At 42.0% G+C, this 15,469-nt stretch overlaps 1 protein-coding gene across 2 annotated transcripts; it reads right to left on the bottom strand.

The window, feature by feature from the left end:
- Window positions 1-2,369: 2,369 nt before the first annotated feature.
- Window positions 2,370-14,773, bottom strand: LOC129108176 (transmembrane and coiled-coil domain protein 3-like). 2 transcript variants are annotated; one of them, XM_054619873.1, is made up of 4 exons: window positions 14,441-14,773; window positions 5,259-6,229; window positions 4,999-5,134; window positions 2,370-4,747 (listed from the first exon to the last, which is right to left on the bottom strand). In XM_054619873.1, the coding sequence occupies exons 1-4, from the start codon at window positions 14,504-14,506 to the stop codon at window positions 4,445-4,447; spliced, it is 1,476 nt and encodes a 491-aa protein (XP_054475848.1). In that variant the 5' UTR covers window positions 14,507-14,773; the 3' UTR covers window positions 2,370-4,444. The 2 variants fall into 2 exon arrangements, with proteins under 2 accessions (XP_054475848.1, XP_054475849.1); XM_054619874.1 differs by having other exon boundaries at window positions 14,430-14,503.
- Window positions 14,774-15,469: the final 696 nt, after the last annotated feature.

A 15,469-nucleotide genomic window follows, 5' to 3' on the forward strand; every position in this document is an offset into this window, starting at 1 on the left:
GATCTTGTGCCTGCTGAGGGATGAGATTGTGGCTCCTTGGTGGGTGTAGGGTATATTTTTATGTTATAATGCAGGAACAGAGGAAGGGAACATGGCATGTTTCCATGACACCATAAACAGGAAATGGGAAGGGCCCAATGCTGCCAGAGGAGTCTAAATCAATGTGGAAGTGGCCAGAGAGGTCAGAACTTTCCCATAATATGGGTTCATGCACTCAGTGACACACAAACAACACTCACATATGTGTTCATAAACACACACACATGCAACAAACATTCCCAAAACGTTAAACCATCCATGCTTTAAGCTATTCTATCCACACATTTCCCACTCTCTCTCTTTGGGATAAAAATGTGTCCCTCTCACGCCCCCTCAGAAGAAGAGAGCGGGAGCGAAACTGCGGCGGTTCCTTTTGGTGGCCTCCTCCATGCAGGTCCCATCACCCTACGGTCGCCATGCCAACCTATGTGAGGAGGAGGCTTAGCTGCGGAGCCCAAAGAGATTTGATGAGGTCCTGGGATAATTAGCAGCTCATTATGGAGCCCAGTGAATGGGCCAACGAGCTCCCGGAGCCACATGAGAGAGCTCAATGGAAAACATACAGGATCGGGGCACACATCAAAGGGAAGCGCTCACTTTTGAGATCACATAATGCAGAGGAGAGAGGAGAGAGATCGGGAAAAAAATAATGCTCTCCGTTCACACCTACAAATATAGCTCATAATCCCCGCTTTTAAGCCTGTGTGTGTGTGTGTGTGTGTGTGTGTGTGTGTGTGTGTGTGTGTGTGTGTGTGTGTGTGTGTGTGTGTGTGTGTGTGTGTGTGTGTGTGTGTGTGTGTGTGGGTGGGTGGGTGGGTGGCTGTGTGTGTTAGTCAGGATATCTGCGTCACAGCTATTGGAGTATTTCTTTTCCCCCAGAGGCCCTTAGTTGCTCCATAAATGCACAAAACACAACCCGTTCTCACACACACACTCCTCACACACAGATATATGCACACAGCTCAAAAATCTGATCCTAAACTCTAAGCTCTCATAAAGAACAGGAACACTGTGTGAGTGACAGAGATCCCCAGTTAGGAGATCTGTCTGTCATCCACATCCCTGTTCCTGTATCTCAGCGTGTGTCTGAGCCTCTATTTGGCATGCAGGCAGGTACTAGTCAGGCAGAGTGCACCGTGCACACCGCTGTGCCAGGTGACCCATGTTGCAGTGCTGCTGAGCTTAAAAGTGCATGGGCTTCATTTTCTCTGGATATGTGTGTTTGTGTGTTCCCTGTCAGTGATATGCAGCAGTACTGTCAGGGCTGCTGTACTATTGGGTATGTGTGACATGTTATCTGTTATTTGAAGATGATATTTCACATGCACGTCATTATTTATTACTGTATCTGTGTGATATTGTTGGAGTGTGATATTGTTGGAGCTGTGCTGCTGCGTGTTGTGCCAGCTTGGCTGAGGGATCACTAAAGCGACTGTAATTTATTTTAAAACCTCTCTCTCTAACCATCAGCATCCTGGGTTCCAAAATCCACCCTGATGGGAGACACTTCAGTCACAGTTACAGTCTACATAAAGAGTTTCTGTCCACAGCACGGAGTACAATATAACCTAGATTTATTGTTAATGAATATATACAGAAGAATGCTGCAATCAAGCTGTGCACCTTTGTAGAAATGTGTTGAAAAACTGTAGCGTCAATGTGAATTCGTAACAACAGCAGAGGGCGCTACTCTTCCACATTGCTTGTGATATTCCTGCCTCATGACACTGTTGTCTCTTGTCCTCTATGATGTTGTAGTCTTATTGTTTGTGTGAAGGCGGAGCATTGATTTAAAAAAAAAAAGTAAATGTATTAATTTACATATGAAAGCTGCATAAAACCTGGTTGGTACCATGAAGGTAAGATGCTGCAGCCTTCCAGTATGTTTTCCTGGTCTCTAATGTGACAGCAGTGCAGCGCTTACACCCTCTGGTGGTGGTGAAGGAGAGTGGGCTTAGCAGAAAAAAGGACAGCAAATATTTTTGGTATTCATGTTGAGTGTAACTTATTAGAAACTGAATGCGTATTAAGTTTTTATTAGGTTGATTTTTCTAGTGCAAATGTCTGAAAGGAAAATAAAGAAATCTACTGGGAATGTAAATAAGTTACACTAAATAAGTTACACTGAGTTAATAAATGTCCATCTGTTTCCTTTTTCACTAATAGAATATGCGTGAAGTAATCCAGGATTTCCGGCTGTTGTCGGCACTCTACTGATACTTCTAGATACTAAAATGTGTACGAAAAAAGAAATCACATAATAAATACAACAACAAGTCACCAAACAACTCCATTACATAAGTCACAAGTTGATTAAAAATTCTTGTTTAATTTAACAGAAAGTGTCAGACAAAGGCACGTAATGCACGAAAAAAACAACTGATTGATCACGTAGTGCACAAGAGATGAAAAGAGAATGTAAACCAGATCTGTAGGTAAAACTTCCTCAAATATGTCAAAACATGAACAAACAAAAAACACATATGATACAGTCAGTAGACAACAAACGTGTTATTATGGCAGACAAACATTAAAAAGTGGTCCGTAGCTTCATGTGAGATCATCATAGGCAATATTTGTAAGACATACATGAAACAACACAACAATCACTCAAAAATTGGCTCGTTGATCATCACTTAAGAGCCTGTAACGTGTTCCTCCGTCATCAGACATGAGTACTGAAGGCTCTTTGTTGCATTTTTCCTTAGAAAAAGGCCTTGTATCACAGTATAAACCCATCGCCTCACAATCACATTATTAGTAAAACACAAAAACCAGACACTTAAGACATAAAGAGAGCCTCTGGACTCTGTTGTGTGTTGTTTGAGTGTATGTGCACGTGTGCGTCTGCACTGGGGAGATGGCGTGGTTCACCGTGCGTTGATATTGTCATGCTACTAGCTCGGTAATGCAGTGGGATTGATTTTTGGCCCTTGAAAGAGGAGACAGCTGGTCTTATCAGAGCCCAGCAGCGGCTTCAGTGGTTATGGATTTCTCATGCCGACATTAATGACACTTCCCCACCCGACCCCAAACTACAGCAGCACCCGGTCACTGTAATACACCGACGTAAAACGTTCACTCCTAAAAGACACATCTTTAAAACAGAGTTCTTAGAAATCAAACATATTGCACTTTAAACATTAGGAATAGTAAAGAGAAAAAAAGAGAGACTTTAAGAGATTACTGACCAAACAGGACAGACAAGGCAATAAGGAATAAAAAAAAAAACCAAGTTGTCAATTGCCTCTGTGCTTCAGCCTGTTGATTCTTCATTTAAGAGAATAGTTCAACATTTTGGAAAATATGCCTTTTGATTTTCTTTCAGAGTTAGATTTGATGATTGATACCACCCTCATGTCTGTATGCTAAATATGAAAGCTATATGAAGCTACAACCAGTAGCTAGTTAACTTAGCTTAGCATAAAGACTAAAACTGCAGGAAATAGCTCGCCTGTCTCTGTGCAAAGGTAATAAATATATCTTTAGTACCTCTGAACCTCTAAAAACAAACCAAAGAACAGAGTTTAAAAACCACACATTGCGGTTTATGTGCCGGACTGTGTCTTGAGCTTCCTGGAGTCAGAAAAAATAATTTGGCACATAACTCACATCGTGTCATTTTATACACTTTGGCTGGTGTGAAGATTAAAAACACAACATGTTTAGATGAGGTGTTAAATAGTGAGATGCAGAGGTACTGGTAGGTGGACTTGGACACCTTTGGACAGAGCCATGCCAGCTGGCATTCCGTTTTTAGCATTCATGCTAAGCTAAGCTAACTGTATGCTGGCAGTAGCTTCACATTCATTGAACAGATATGTGTGGCATTGATCTTCTCATCTAACTTTTGGCAAGAAAGCAAATAAGCTTATTTCCCAAAATGTTCAACTATACCTCCAAGGGTGTCATTAGCATTTCATAAGTGTGGCAAACACGATACCAAGCTTGAGGTTTTGTGTGTGTGTGTGTGTGTGTGTGTGTGTGTGTGTGTGTGTGTGTGTTTTTTCAACAGTTTTAAAGATGTTAAAATTGACCTGAAACTAAAGGAGTTAGAATAATTAAGAGTGAGTCTCATGTGCACTCCTCTCCACCCTTCTTGATCCTTGAATTGACCATTAATGTCTTGTGAAGATTCATGGCAAATGCTTGGAGAAGTAACAAAATGTGCCGTTATATAAATATTATTTTAAAGGTTAAATGGAAATTGTTAGCAACAGACATTCAAGTTCTAGACAATAAAAATGTCATTTCAGTCTGTCTTTAAAAAACAGTGACCTCTGTAAATGCGTGGCGATCGTGTCTTCTGACGATTGTACAACCAATCCTCTTAGACAGTCCTATCCTGACAACAGACAGCGTCCATGTTTCTGCAGTATTAGTATCAGTGTGCACTCTTCACTCATCAGGCAGGCACCAGCAGCCTGTCTATGGCATACTGTAGACGGTCCCAGTTCTTCCAGAAAATGGTCAAAAAACAAACTCCCAGGAAGGTAGCAACCACGTGGTGCCGGCTCCTCATCAGTGGAGCGGCAAACTTGGCCGCAGTGGAGACGCACACCAGTATGACGGTGATGATGGCCAGCATGATGTTGATGCACTTTCCCAGCAGGACTCGGGCGTCACGGCTCTCGAGCTGGACCGTCTGCTGCTGCTGCTGCTGGAGCTCCAGCTTGGATACCCGCGTCTGACACGACTCCAGAGCCTCCTATGAGATACAGAGAGAGACTTTGAGGGACTTCCCAAATGGCTAAAGGACATTTCACTAATTGAAGATTAACTATGGGCAAGGACAGAGAACATGAATGTCAAATGACTAAACAGACTTTTTTAAGAGTGTTATCTGAAGAAGGGAACCATTACACAAAGACAACTTATACATTCACCTATGGTAATGCCCAGTGACAATAGCCTTATTAACAGATGTATGGCTTCAGCAATAGATTCACTATTATATACCTGAATGTCCCTGGCCCTTTCATGAGCCTGGTAAGCTACCCTCTCCTCGATGCTGGACAGTTCTTGCTTCAGATCAGTCATCTCATGTTGGTGAAGCTCCGTCAGGTCGCTTAGTTGGTCTTCTAAACGTTCGTACCTGGTGGACGACACAAAAATATTGGTTTAAAATTATCATTTAAAAGCAATTTTGAATGTACTACATATGAAATGAAATGGTGGTACTGTATCATTGTAGGGAAATGAAATGTTAAGTAACGTACCTGTATCTCTCTTCCTGCAGTGTTTGGCTGATGATGCCAAACTCTCTCTTGAACTGAGCCTTTACCTCCTCCATGTCTTCCTCCAGCTGGTTCTGGGCATCTTTGATCTCCCTCACCTCCTCCAGGCTCAGAGCCAGTCTGCTATGGCTGTCTCCCCCGGCCTCCTGGTCCTGCACCTGCCCCGCTGACACACCGACCCCCGCCGGGTTCCCGTTACTTTCTGCTGAGATGGAGGCGCTCCCCGAGGAGCACTCGTCATCACTGGGATACTTGGGCTTGCCCACCATAGAGGTGCTGCTACTCAGCCCCTTCCCTGCGCTGTCAGTGGGCAGCTGTGAGGAAGCGTCCAGCGTGGTCTTGAGGTGGGCGATGTTGTCAGCACTGCCAAACCTGTTCCTGATGAGGTTGGCGAACTCTCTGGGTTTGCTGAAGAAGAAAGGAGGGGAGAGCGACACACCCGGGCCGATGGTCTTGATCTTGTCCATGGTCGGGTGTCGCCCACTGCCGGTCATGTCTTTCAGCAGCTCTCTGGGAGACTCCCTGGGTAAGGTGCTGTGTTTGACAGTAAGTGGGCGAGGGGCTGGGCTATGGTGGATTTCACTGTCTTTCATCTTTCGATGGTACTGCTCCAACTTCTTCTGCATCTGGGCAATGTGTTGAGCCGACTTCTGGTTCTTCTTCTCGAACACCTGCTTGATGCGCCCAACTTGCAGCTTGTCAGCACTGTTCACCAGCTTCAGGTACTCGGCCACGTTCTCGTCACGGGCCGTCTGCTCTATCTTCAGCTGCTCTGTGACTTTCAGTATCTTCTGCTGGAGGTTGTCCAGGCAAGAGCGACTGCGCGGGACCTCAGCGCCCAGAGCAGAACCAGGACCTCCGTCGCTCAGATCCAGGTCGAGATTGTTCTCTGAAGAACCCCGACGCATCGACCCAGAGATGCTTAAGGAAGAACTGCCCTCAGAACTCCGGTCCTACAAGGAGGAGACACAACAATCAGATACAGATACTGTATTAGATATGGAGCATTTTCAGGGATAATCTTGCACTACGGATATTTTGCAAAAAGTAGCAAAATATGCCATCTGGAAAAGGTAAAAAACAACTCTTCTTCTTCTTCCTCCTTTGGCTGTAAAGGGGTGGCCCAGTGGCTCATCCATTTACTTCTAACTAATAACCCGGACCTCGGTCAATCCGGTGTGAAAATCCAATTTTATGATCCACATATTTGCTTTGAAATAGGTTTTATTCTGGATGCCCTTCCTTACGCAACCCCCCATTCACACATTTCTGAGCTTCCTCTTTATATACAGTAATCCTACACAGAGAGTCCTTACCTCTGCTATATTCAGCTTTCCTGCTATTGCCACAGTGGGACCATCTGGTCGTGTATGTAATGCTCTTATTTGACACATCTGTTATGTTTTAGGAGGCACGATGTAATCCTGTTTATTTACAGTATAGCACACAGATGACACAGATTACAATATAAACGGATAACAGCTATTAATGTGTGTGAAAGAAGTGGAGCGTGCACATTTAATGTAGGTCAGAAAATAATGTCACAAGAGGCCACAAGGCTCAGGAAATCCCTTTTCCAGACATTGTCCCCTAGTTTTACAGCAAATCAACATTTTCCTGATAAAGGCTCAACAATACAGTCTGTTTCTGACTGATGTGTCAATAGCTCACTGTCGAGCATAGTCTGCCGTAGGCTTGAGGAAGTGCAACAGAATAAGTATGGCAAGATTAACTATGGCAGGAAACCTACTGACCTTACATAAAAGAGGAAACTGAGGAGAGCTGTGACAGAATTAAATTAGGTTTCGGAGCAGCATTTTTACACTTCAAGTGTAATAGCACTGCAATGTACCGGTGGCCAAACAAGCCACCAAAACATGTGAGGTTGATGACAGTTGAACACTGCTGAAATGACAGGAGGTGTAAGCTGCTCATGCATATGCAGTGTTGTACAACAGTGCTTGTTGTACAACAGTGCTTGTTGTACACTTTGCATGGGCTGTACAAAGCTGAACTAATCCTTAAAGAATGTAACGCAGCTAGTTTTAAGTAAACAAACAGCTAACACAGGCAGATTTAGAGCTGAATCCTGCTTAGCATTTCCACATCACCACGCAATGGTTACATATTGCAAGCTAAGTCCCTTTACAATTGACCATTGCATCTAGAGTTCAGCGCACACTGACACTCCTCAACACAAGACTGTCAGGTGGAACTCAAGATGAGGTTTACCAAGGATAGGGTGATTAACTATGACACACATAGTGTGCACACATGAAGTAACACATCCACCTCCTCTTTAAAACCAGATAGATTTAATTAGTCTGATTGTAAATTACCATTGACTTGCTGTTGTTACTGTGAGTTACCTTACACTACATCAACTAGTCAAACTTGTTAAGCAAGAATTTGGTGAATCATCTCGTACATAAACATAGAATGTGGTTTCACTATGTTGTGCAAGACAGAAACTGCATTATACTTTTTGTTAGTCATGCGAACAGACACATCTGTCTGTCTGTTTGTTTGTTTGTTTTTCTGTCCGCCCACAACTTCGGTCATTTTACAATGGATTGAAATTTGGCCGAGAAATCACATTCCCCTGAGGATGAATCCTATCAACCTCAATGATCATCTTACTTTTCCTGTAACAACAACATCAGTTGATCAAAATTGAAATTGCTCCAATATTTGCAAAACTAATGTCATTCATTTCATCATCAGATGAATTTACTGTTCGGTTTAAAAGTGTGCTGCAGGAATGAGTCCTAAAATGTGAGTTAGCAGTTTTGCACTTACAGTTCCCTCAACAAAATGTCCCAGGTTTTGTAGTCCCATTTAGCCACTTGTTAGAAACTGACATTTTAATGACACGTACAAGCTTTAAAATGAATAGATCAAATATTTATTGACGTATTTTTTGGCGTAGAACAAGGCGTTAATCTTTTAATCTTACCACAGACCTCATTACAGACATCTCACCAATAACCTATTTTAAAAATATATATATATTTGTGACGAAGGCAATGCTAACTTCCGGGATCTACAAAAATACCTCATCCCTGCACATATTAGCAAATGTTAGCATGTTAACACGCTAAACTAAGATGGCAAACATGTTAAACAATACATGTGCTAAACAGCATGTTACCATGCTAGCATTAACATTTGCTTCAAAGCAAGTTCAGCTTTAACAAACTGCTAGCATGACTGTAAATTCTCTGTTTTTAAATGTATATAAAAATTTTATTATTATTACGGTGCCCATAATTATACTGTATATACATATTACATACTTATTTATGTTTAGTGTGTAACCAGAGAATGCCATGCTTCTTTCTACAAGTATGCCTTGGGTATTTGAGCCTCTGTCCTCATCCCACTCTCTCCCCCTCTCTGGCATCTGTCCTTCTTGAACACAAGACTCTTTGTCTGAGGAGAAAAAAGCACACTTTGTCATGTCCTACCTCTGCTCTGTCCAGGACTCTGATGAGCCAGCTACTGCTTATGGATTCATTGGCCTGACGTATAGCTCGAGGAGACCAATCCCGCTACTTCCAGAGTGCATGCAATATCTCGTGTCAAAACAATTTGTTTCAAACAACAGGCTGTCCTTTTGTCAAACCTGTTTGTCACACAAAAGAAAGCTGAGCCTAATATCCTCCTGCTTGGAGGAAATGTACGGCAAGCTTGTGTGTACGTTGCTCATATTACTCTGTCTTTTTAACAAACACAAAGAGCTGCCTGTTCGACTAGACAGCTTAGACTGTAAAGATTTATGCAGAACTGGAACAGAGCTAGCTCCTCAGGCGTTCTTGCACCAGCAACCTTAACTTTATTTAACATTCAAAACTCTCTCAAGCAATAAAACACAGGGACGGTTATTGCCTCAAGGTGCTGTGATATCATAGATAAAGGATGAGCTTAAACTAGATCACATTGTGACCTGGCAGCATTTGATGGATTACTGCTGAGGCTTGAAGCAAAAGCACATTGAGTAGTAAATGTCAAGCGAAAAACTGTATTACATAGCTGGAATGAGGGGCGTACGCTTTTTCTTATAAAAGCAAGATGGCTTTTGGCAGGATGAAGCCTGATTCATGGGATCAGCTCAGATAACATGCATAACACAACCCAGATGCTTCACATACACTCAAACCGCAAAACAAGTACGACATCCAACTATTTTTTATAAGAAATTTAATAAGCCGATTTCTTCCCTCGCTGCTGCTCCTCAAGATTTCTACCCATTGCTGTCCAACTACTGAATAAATCTGAGGGTGTCTCTGGATGAGTGGCCCGGCTAAATAAATTAGACTCATGCTGATGAAAATGTCCTCCTAAATCTGCTGAGGAGCTGCCCTACTTTTCACACCCAGAAAAGACAGGAGTTCTCCAGGGGTTGTTGAGCGTGACACAAGGTGAGGACTGGAGGTCTTTGGGGATGGCTGGAGACGACGGGAATGTTGAAAGGTAACCAGGAGGAAAATGCTGGTACAACACATAGCAGATGGCAGCTGTTAAGTCTGACAGTTAAGTGGGCAGACCTTCACTGAGAGGTCACATATTTAGTTTGATGAAATGCAGTTTCCATCTCCAGCCTGAGCGACCTGCATGGTCGTCCATGAGCAACACGATTAACTCCTACTGTGATTTTCCTTCCGATATATATATAAGCAGCATTGTGTGAGAGACCCATCTGTCAGATCATATGCTTAAAATCTGGTGTATCACTATCAATCACTGAAAATGTTATCTTTGAAATGAAAAGAGCCAGGAGTACACCCACTGCTGTTTGACTCACACAATAATATTAGTGTGTCAGTAGAGCAGAAGACGAGAGACAGACGGAAAGAGGGAGCCAAAGAGAGAGAGGCCGCAGCATAAACCGAACCATATAAGAGGACAGTGATCGAACAAAGGGGGGATGCTCCCAAACACAGCACAGCAGGACACATCATCCCAACAATCAGCATCATCTCCATCATCATCTCCAGCAACAGGATCTACAGGAGGCCCTGTGTGCCCCCGGGGCTCCTCCCTCACACCACCTCAGCCCTGTTCAAACCCTCTGTGTCCCCCACGCTGCCCTACATAGCACACAGCGTCTGTCCAACACCATGACCCGTTTAATACGATCTGACCTCGCTTGACAGCATACCATAAAGATCTGACTGCATTAGCCTCAATCTTAGGCCAACAAGAGAGAGCTGTGTGTTGTTCTTCTAATCCATCCAAATCTTAGCAGCATTTTGGGGGCTAAAACAAGGGGGGGGTTGGAGGATAGAGTAAAACTGCAGATGCTGCTTATCTTGCACTGCAGTGTGCTCTCTCTCTCTCTCTTGGATCAATGATATATTTAGTGATTCCATTTTTCATGCAAAAACAGACCTAACGCTCATCGGCCCACTGCGGTATCAGTGAAAAAAATATTAGTTCAGATTCGCAGAAAACCGAGCCCGTTTCTTGCTTAACTCGCCATCCCTCCCTGTGAAAGCGAGGCGTTATTAACACCACAAACATTGTCTTATGCAAACAGGAAGACATTGTCCTTGTTACGCGGAAGTAATGTTTGCAAGTGCGATACACGATCGCAGCTGTAATCTGGTAGAACGATCAGTAGTGAAACTACGAACACAAGGTGTTTGCAGTCATCTGAGGAAGTTTCTTAAAAATGATGAGGCTTTGGTGTGTGGTACATAGGGCGGCTCTTATTCTCTCTGCCATTGCCCCTGTGCACACACACACACACACACACCACACACACACACAGAGGCCAATAGAGCTGGCACACTCATTGAGATGGAACAAAACCGTCCCTTCAGCAGAGAACAGAGCCACAGAGGGGAAGAAGCCTGCGGTGCTTATTGGTATTCCCTCCAGCTGATCCTCATGGATACAGACACTCTCCCACTCAGAGCTCACACAGGGAGACAGGAAGAAAATCAGAGAGGGAAAGCGACAGGGAGCACATCTTTGATTGTAGTCCGAAAGCTGACCCAACTCCACCTCCTCCTCCTCCTCCTCCTCCTCCTCCTCCTCTCATCTGCATCCCACAGCTGCCTTTGAAGCCAAACTTTGATTGCAAAACTCCTCTTTAGAGACCAAAGAGTATGCCTCCTCAAAATAACCGAGGAAATAAAATCCGCAGTTTGAAGTCTTGAGTTTCCTGAATGACTAATCCCTTTGTATTCAGTGGAAAGAATTGCTTAAGACGTATTTCACTATTATCTCATCGACACGCTGGTCCAGGACTAAATCAATAGCCCATTAACACGCCCAGCCTCTACTTGCCCCCGTGGACTGGGAAAGTATTGAATGGGATTCAATTAAGATAAATATGCAGCTTTATTCAATGCACTCATTCAAAGTGAGGGAGTGAATAGATCCAATGACGAGGCAGGGTTGGTCCAGAGTCAAGCAACTCATTAGCCATGAAAAACATAACAGACCTTAAAAAATGAGAGAACAAAAAAAAAGGGGGAAATATTTTACCAGATAATCATTCACAACATACGGAACATGGCATATTAAAAGGTTAGTATTTATACTGATGTGATGACTGATTTGTGAGCCTTTTGTGTGGTGACTTTAAGCTTAGAGAACCACTACAGGTCAAGCATAAGGCTGAGGAAAGACTGAGAAACGGCACAAAAATCCTTACAGAGCCACCGTCCAGTGAGGGTTAAAGACTCAAACTCACACTGAGGGGTTGCATCATCTTTGGCCTCTAACCCACTATATCTGCTGCACAATGGCTTTTTTTTTTTTAGGAACAAAACTGGAATGTCATTCGCAGCGAACAAAAGGAGGAAAAGCATAATCACACAGTCGAGTGGTAATAAACAAGCCAAACCGTCGGTTATGTTGTTCCATTATGTTGTTTTGGGGGTTTAAGTAACTGTTTACTTGAATTATTTGTGTGTGAATCTTTCAAGCTCCACTCCAGAGGACAAGCTATTTATTTCCTTCATTTAAAAGTGTTAGCTTTTGATTGTTTTATTATCTCAAGTATCTGCAATCGTCACATGGCAGCAGGAGAGTTTTATTAAAAAGCAAAACAGGAAAAGCTGCCAGAGCTCCCTTTACCTTTGAAGACAGGTAACAGGAGTGGCAGGCCTGATGGCTCATGCATATACCAGGAAGAGAACCAACCTGCTGCTCGATACCCGGCTGACTTTCCGGTTGCACAAGACTCACACCTGACGGAGCATTCCTCTCCTCGGTGTCACTGTGCCTGAAAGCACCTGGCTTTAAATACATATTAGGGGATCTTTTTCTGAACATCATACATTGAGAATGAAAAATGGTTTGATGGTTTCCCCCCAAAACCTGTTGATGTAGCGGTGTAGGTGTTCTGGAGGTTGTTTTGTCAGTCAATGGTTTATGGATAGAGGGATTGTATGCTTTACATATTTAAAATGAATTTCAGGCAATGTTGTGATTAAAAATGTATAGAATTTGTATGCAGCTAAGATAAGATAAGATAAGATAATCCTTTACTAGTCCCGCAGCGGGGAAATTTGCAATCATGGTGTATTAAGTGTACGAATCGTGTAGTAAAGGTTATATGATCACTATAATAAAATCTGTTATCTTTTCAGTTAAAGATTACATTATGTTTTATTTCAGAGAAGATCCCTCTACATCTGCTATGGTACCATGCGAGGATATACACCATGGTTAACATGAGCCACCACTATAATGTGGGGTCAGGCATTAAGTCATCGAATAAACACAAAACAACTGTAATAAGTACCTTGGTTTCTATTTTAATAAACTGTATTGTACCGGAAGTGAAAAGCTTTGTCCACCATATTTGGTTGGAAGACAAATTCATATTAGAAACACCTGCAGTGCAACACAACATCACCATAAAAGGTATTAGTTACCATATGGATGAAATAAAATCCATAAAAATCAACAGTTGTATTCTAAACACAAAAAGTATTAATTACAGGACCGGGTAAGGTCGTGGTTCAACAGTCCAATGGCAGCAAATGAAAATTAGAGCTAAAAGTGAACAGGACTTGATTGCACTGGTCAATATTTATTCTTTTTTCCCTGTTGGTCTACTTGGTATGCCGAGGAACTAAACGGTTCATATCATATATTTTCACATTCATGCGTTTTTATGAGTGTTGTTTTTAAGGGTTCACGGTGTCTGTTTGCTTGTCTTCTCTCTTTCTTTGCACTGGAATTATGCCGTACCATAACAAATACCACCAACACTGTTCTGTGTAAACATTAAGCTGATTAATCAAACACTCAATTGGCAGATAATCATGACAGAATGATAATTACTCTTTTTTTATTTTTATGGCCAAATATTATTAAGCTGATAATTTGTGACGGTTGAACAAAACAAGCAACTTGGCCTTTTGGGACTTGTGTTGGTCATTTTTTTAAAGATTTCATAGAACAATTAATCAAACAATCAATCAATATAATTACATTAATCGATATAGGAAATAATCTTTAGTTTCGATCCATGTATCGCTGTAAGGTTGCACAGAAAGAAGATTGTCTCGTCTGCATATCGACAAATATGTGCATAATCCACATTATGGCCCCGATCAGGGTTTTTTGTTTTTTTTGCACTGCGGGACAGATAATCATGACAGAATGATAATTACTCTTTTTTTTTTTTTATGGCCAAATATTATTAAGCTGATAATTTGTGACTGTCGGTTGAACAAAACAAGCAACTTGGCCTTTTGGGACTTGTGTTGGTCATTTTTTAAAGATTTCATAGAACAATTAATCAAACAATCAATCAATATAATTACATTAATCAATATAGGAAATAATCTTTAGTTTCGATCCATGTATCGCTGTAAGGTTGCACAGAAAGATGATTGTCTCGTCTGCATATCGACAAATATGTGCATAATCCACATTATGGCCCCGATCAGGGGTTTTTTGCACTGCGGGACACCCTTGTCACCTACCACATTAACATCTCCATACATAGATGGTGCTTTTCTACGTCATTGCCCTGAACGAACCACCGGGTTGAACGCTCTTTGTTAGGCTGGAGATGTGCAGCCTTTAACCGGCGCAGCTGTTGGTTTCACAACGCATGACGCGGAGATCCACAGATAACAACGCGTCCGCCGGTACAGTGAGGGAGCCCCGGATAAATACACTCACATGATACTCACCATCCGGCTGCTGAGGTATTTCTCCACTTCGGATAAACTTCGCACGGATACGTTGGCGCTGGGCATAATAATCCCGAGGTGGTGTTTAATTATGAGCTTGGTGGTTCTTCAAATGAACACCGGGGGCTGGTTAACAAGGTGTGATTAATCTTGTTTCCATGTTGAAGCCCCTTCTATCTATCTATCTATCTCTCACACACACTCTCACACACACACACACGCACAAAAACACTGTGACTGGCCTTATTCAACATACAAAAACTATGCGTGAACCCAAACTCCGCCTCTTTCTCTCTGCAGGGTGGCTGCGCGAGGAGGGGTTAACTCTTTCGACGCACGTGCCTCTCACTGGTAGATAAAAAAAGCGTCATAACTAATATTTGGGTGTGTTTATATAGATATTCACACAATGTCCTCAATGGTTTAAAGTGTGTGTTTTTTTTCTTTAAGGCGTCTTATAATAAATTACTTTCAAATAAAAAAAATTGGGAGTGAATATTTCATCAAAGCAAAAAGTCTGTTTCAATACTGTATAAAATGCAGGACATTTTACAAGTTAACTCACAGACTGTTAACTGTTAAACCGACTCTGTTACAAGAAAAATTACTGATGCATTAAATTCAGCAGCATTTTGATGGAGCTGGTCAACTACTGTATATACTGTTAGGTAATTCAGTCTGGAATAATGCACAATATGCTAATTGTTGATTATATGTTCTGCATGTGAACTCTAGCAAAGTTCTTTCAAACACATGTACAATATTTCCATCTTAATTGAGGGGGAGTAGAATTATAGTGTCATTAAATGGAAATGCCCACGTAAAGCACATTTGATATATGTGGGCATATAGACTTGTTGTGATAAGCTTCAGCCTACACCTTTTTAATATGTTTAAAATCCTATATTTTGTTCTATTGTGTGGTATATTCTACAGTGTTATTAAGCTGGAAATAATTGTTTTTTGTTGTTTTGGGGGGTAATTAATCACAATGTCCTTACTATAATGTATGTATGATTATCACATATA

The sequence above is a fragment of the Anoplopoma fimbria genome, chromosome 19, assembly GCF_027596085.1.
Source record: "Anoplopoma fimbria isolate UVic2021 breed Golden Eagle Sablefish chromosome 19, Afim_UVic_2022, whole genome shotgun sequence".
In the NCBI taxonomy this organism is placed as follows: Eukaryota; Metazoa; Chordata; class Actinopteri; order Perciformes; family Anoplopomatidae; genus Anoplopoma; species Anoplopoma fimbria.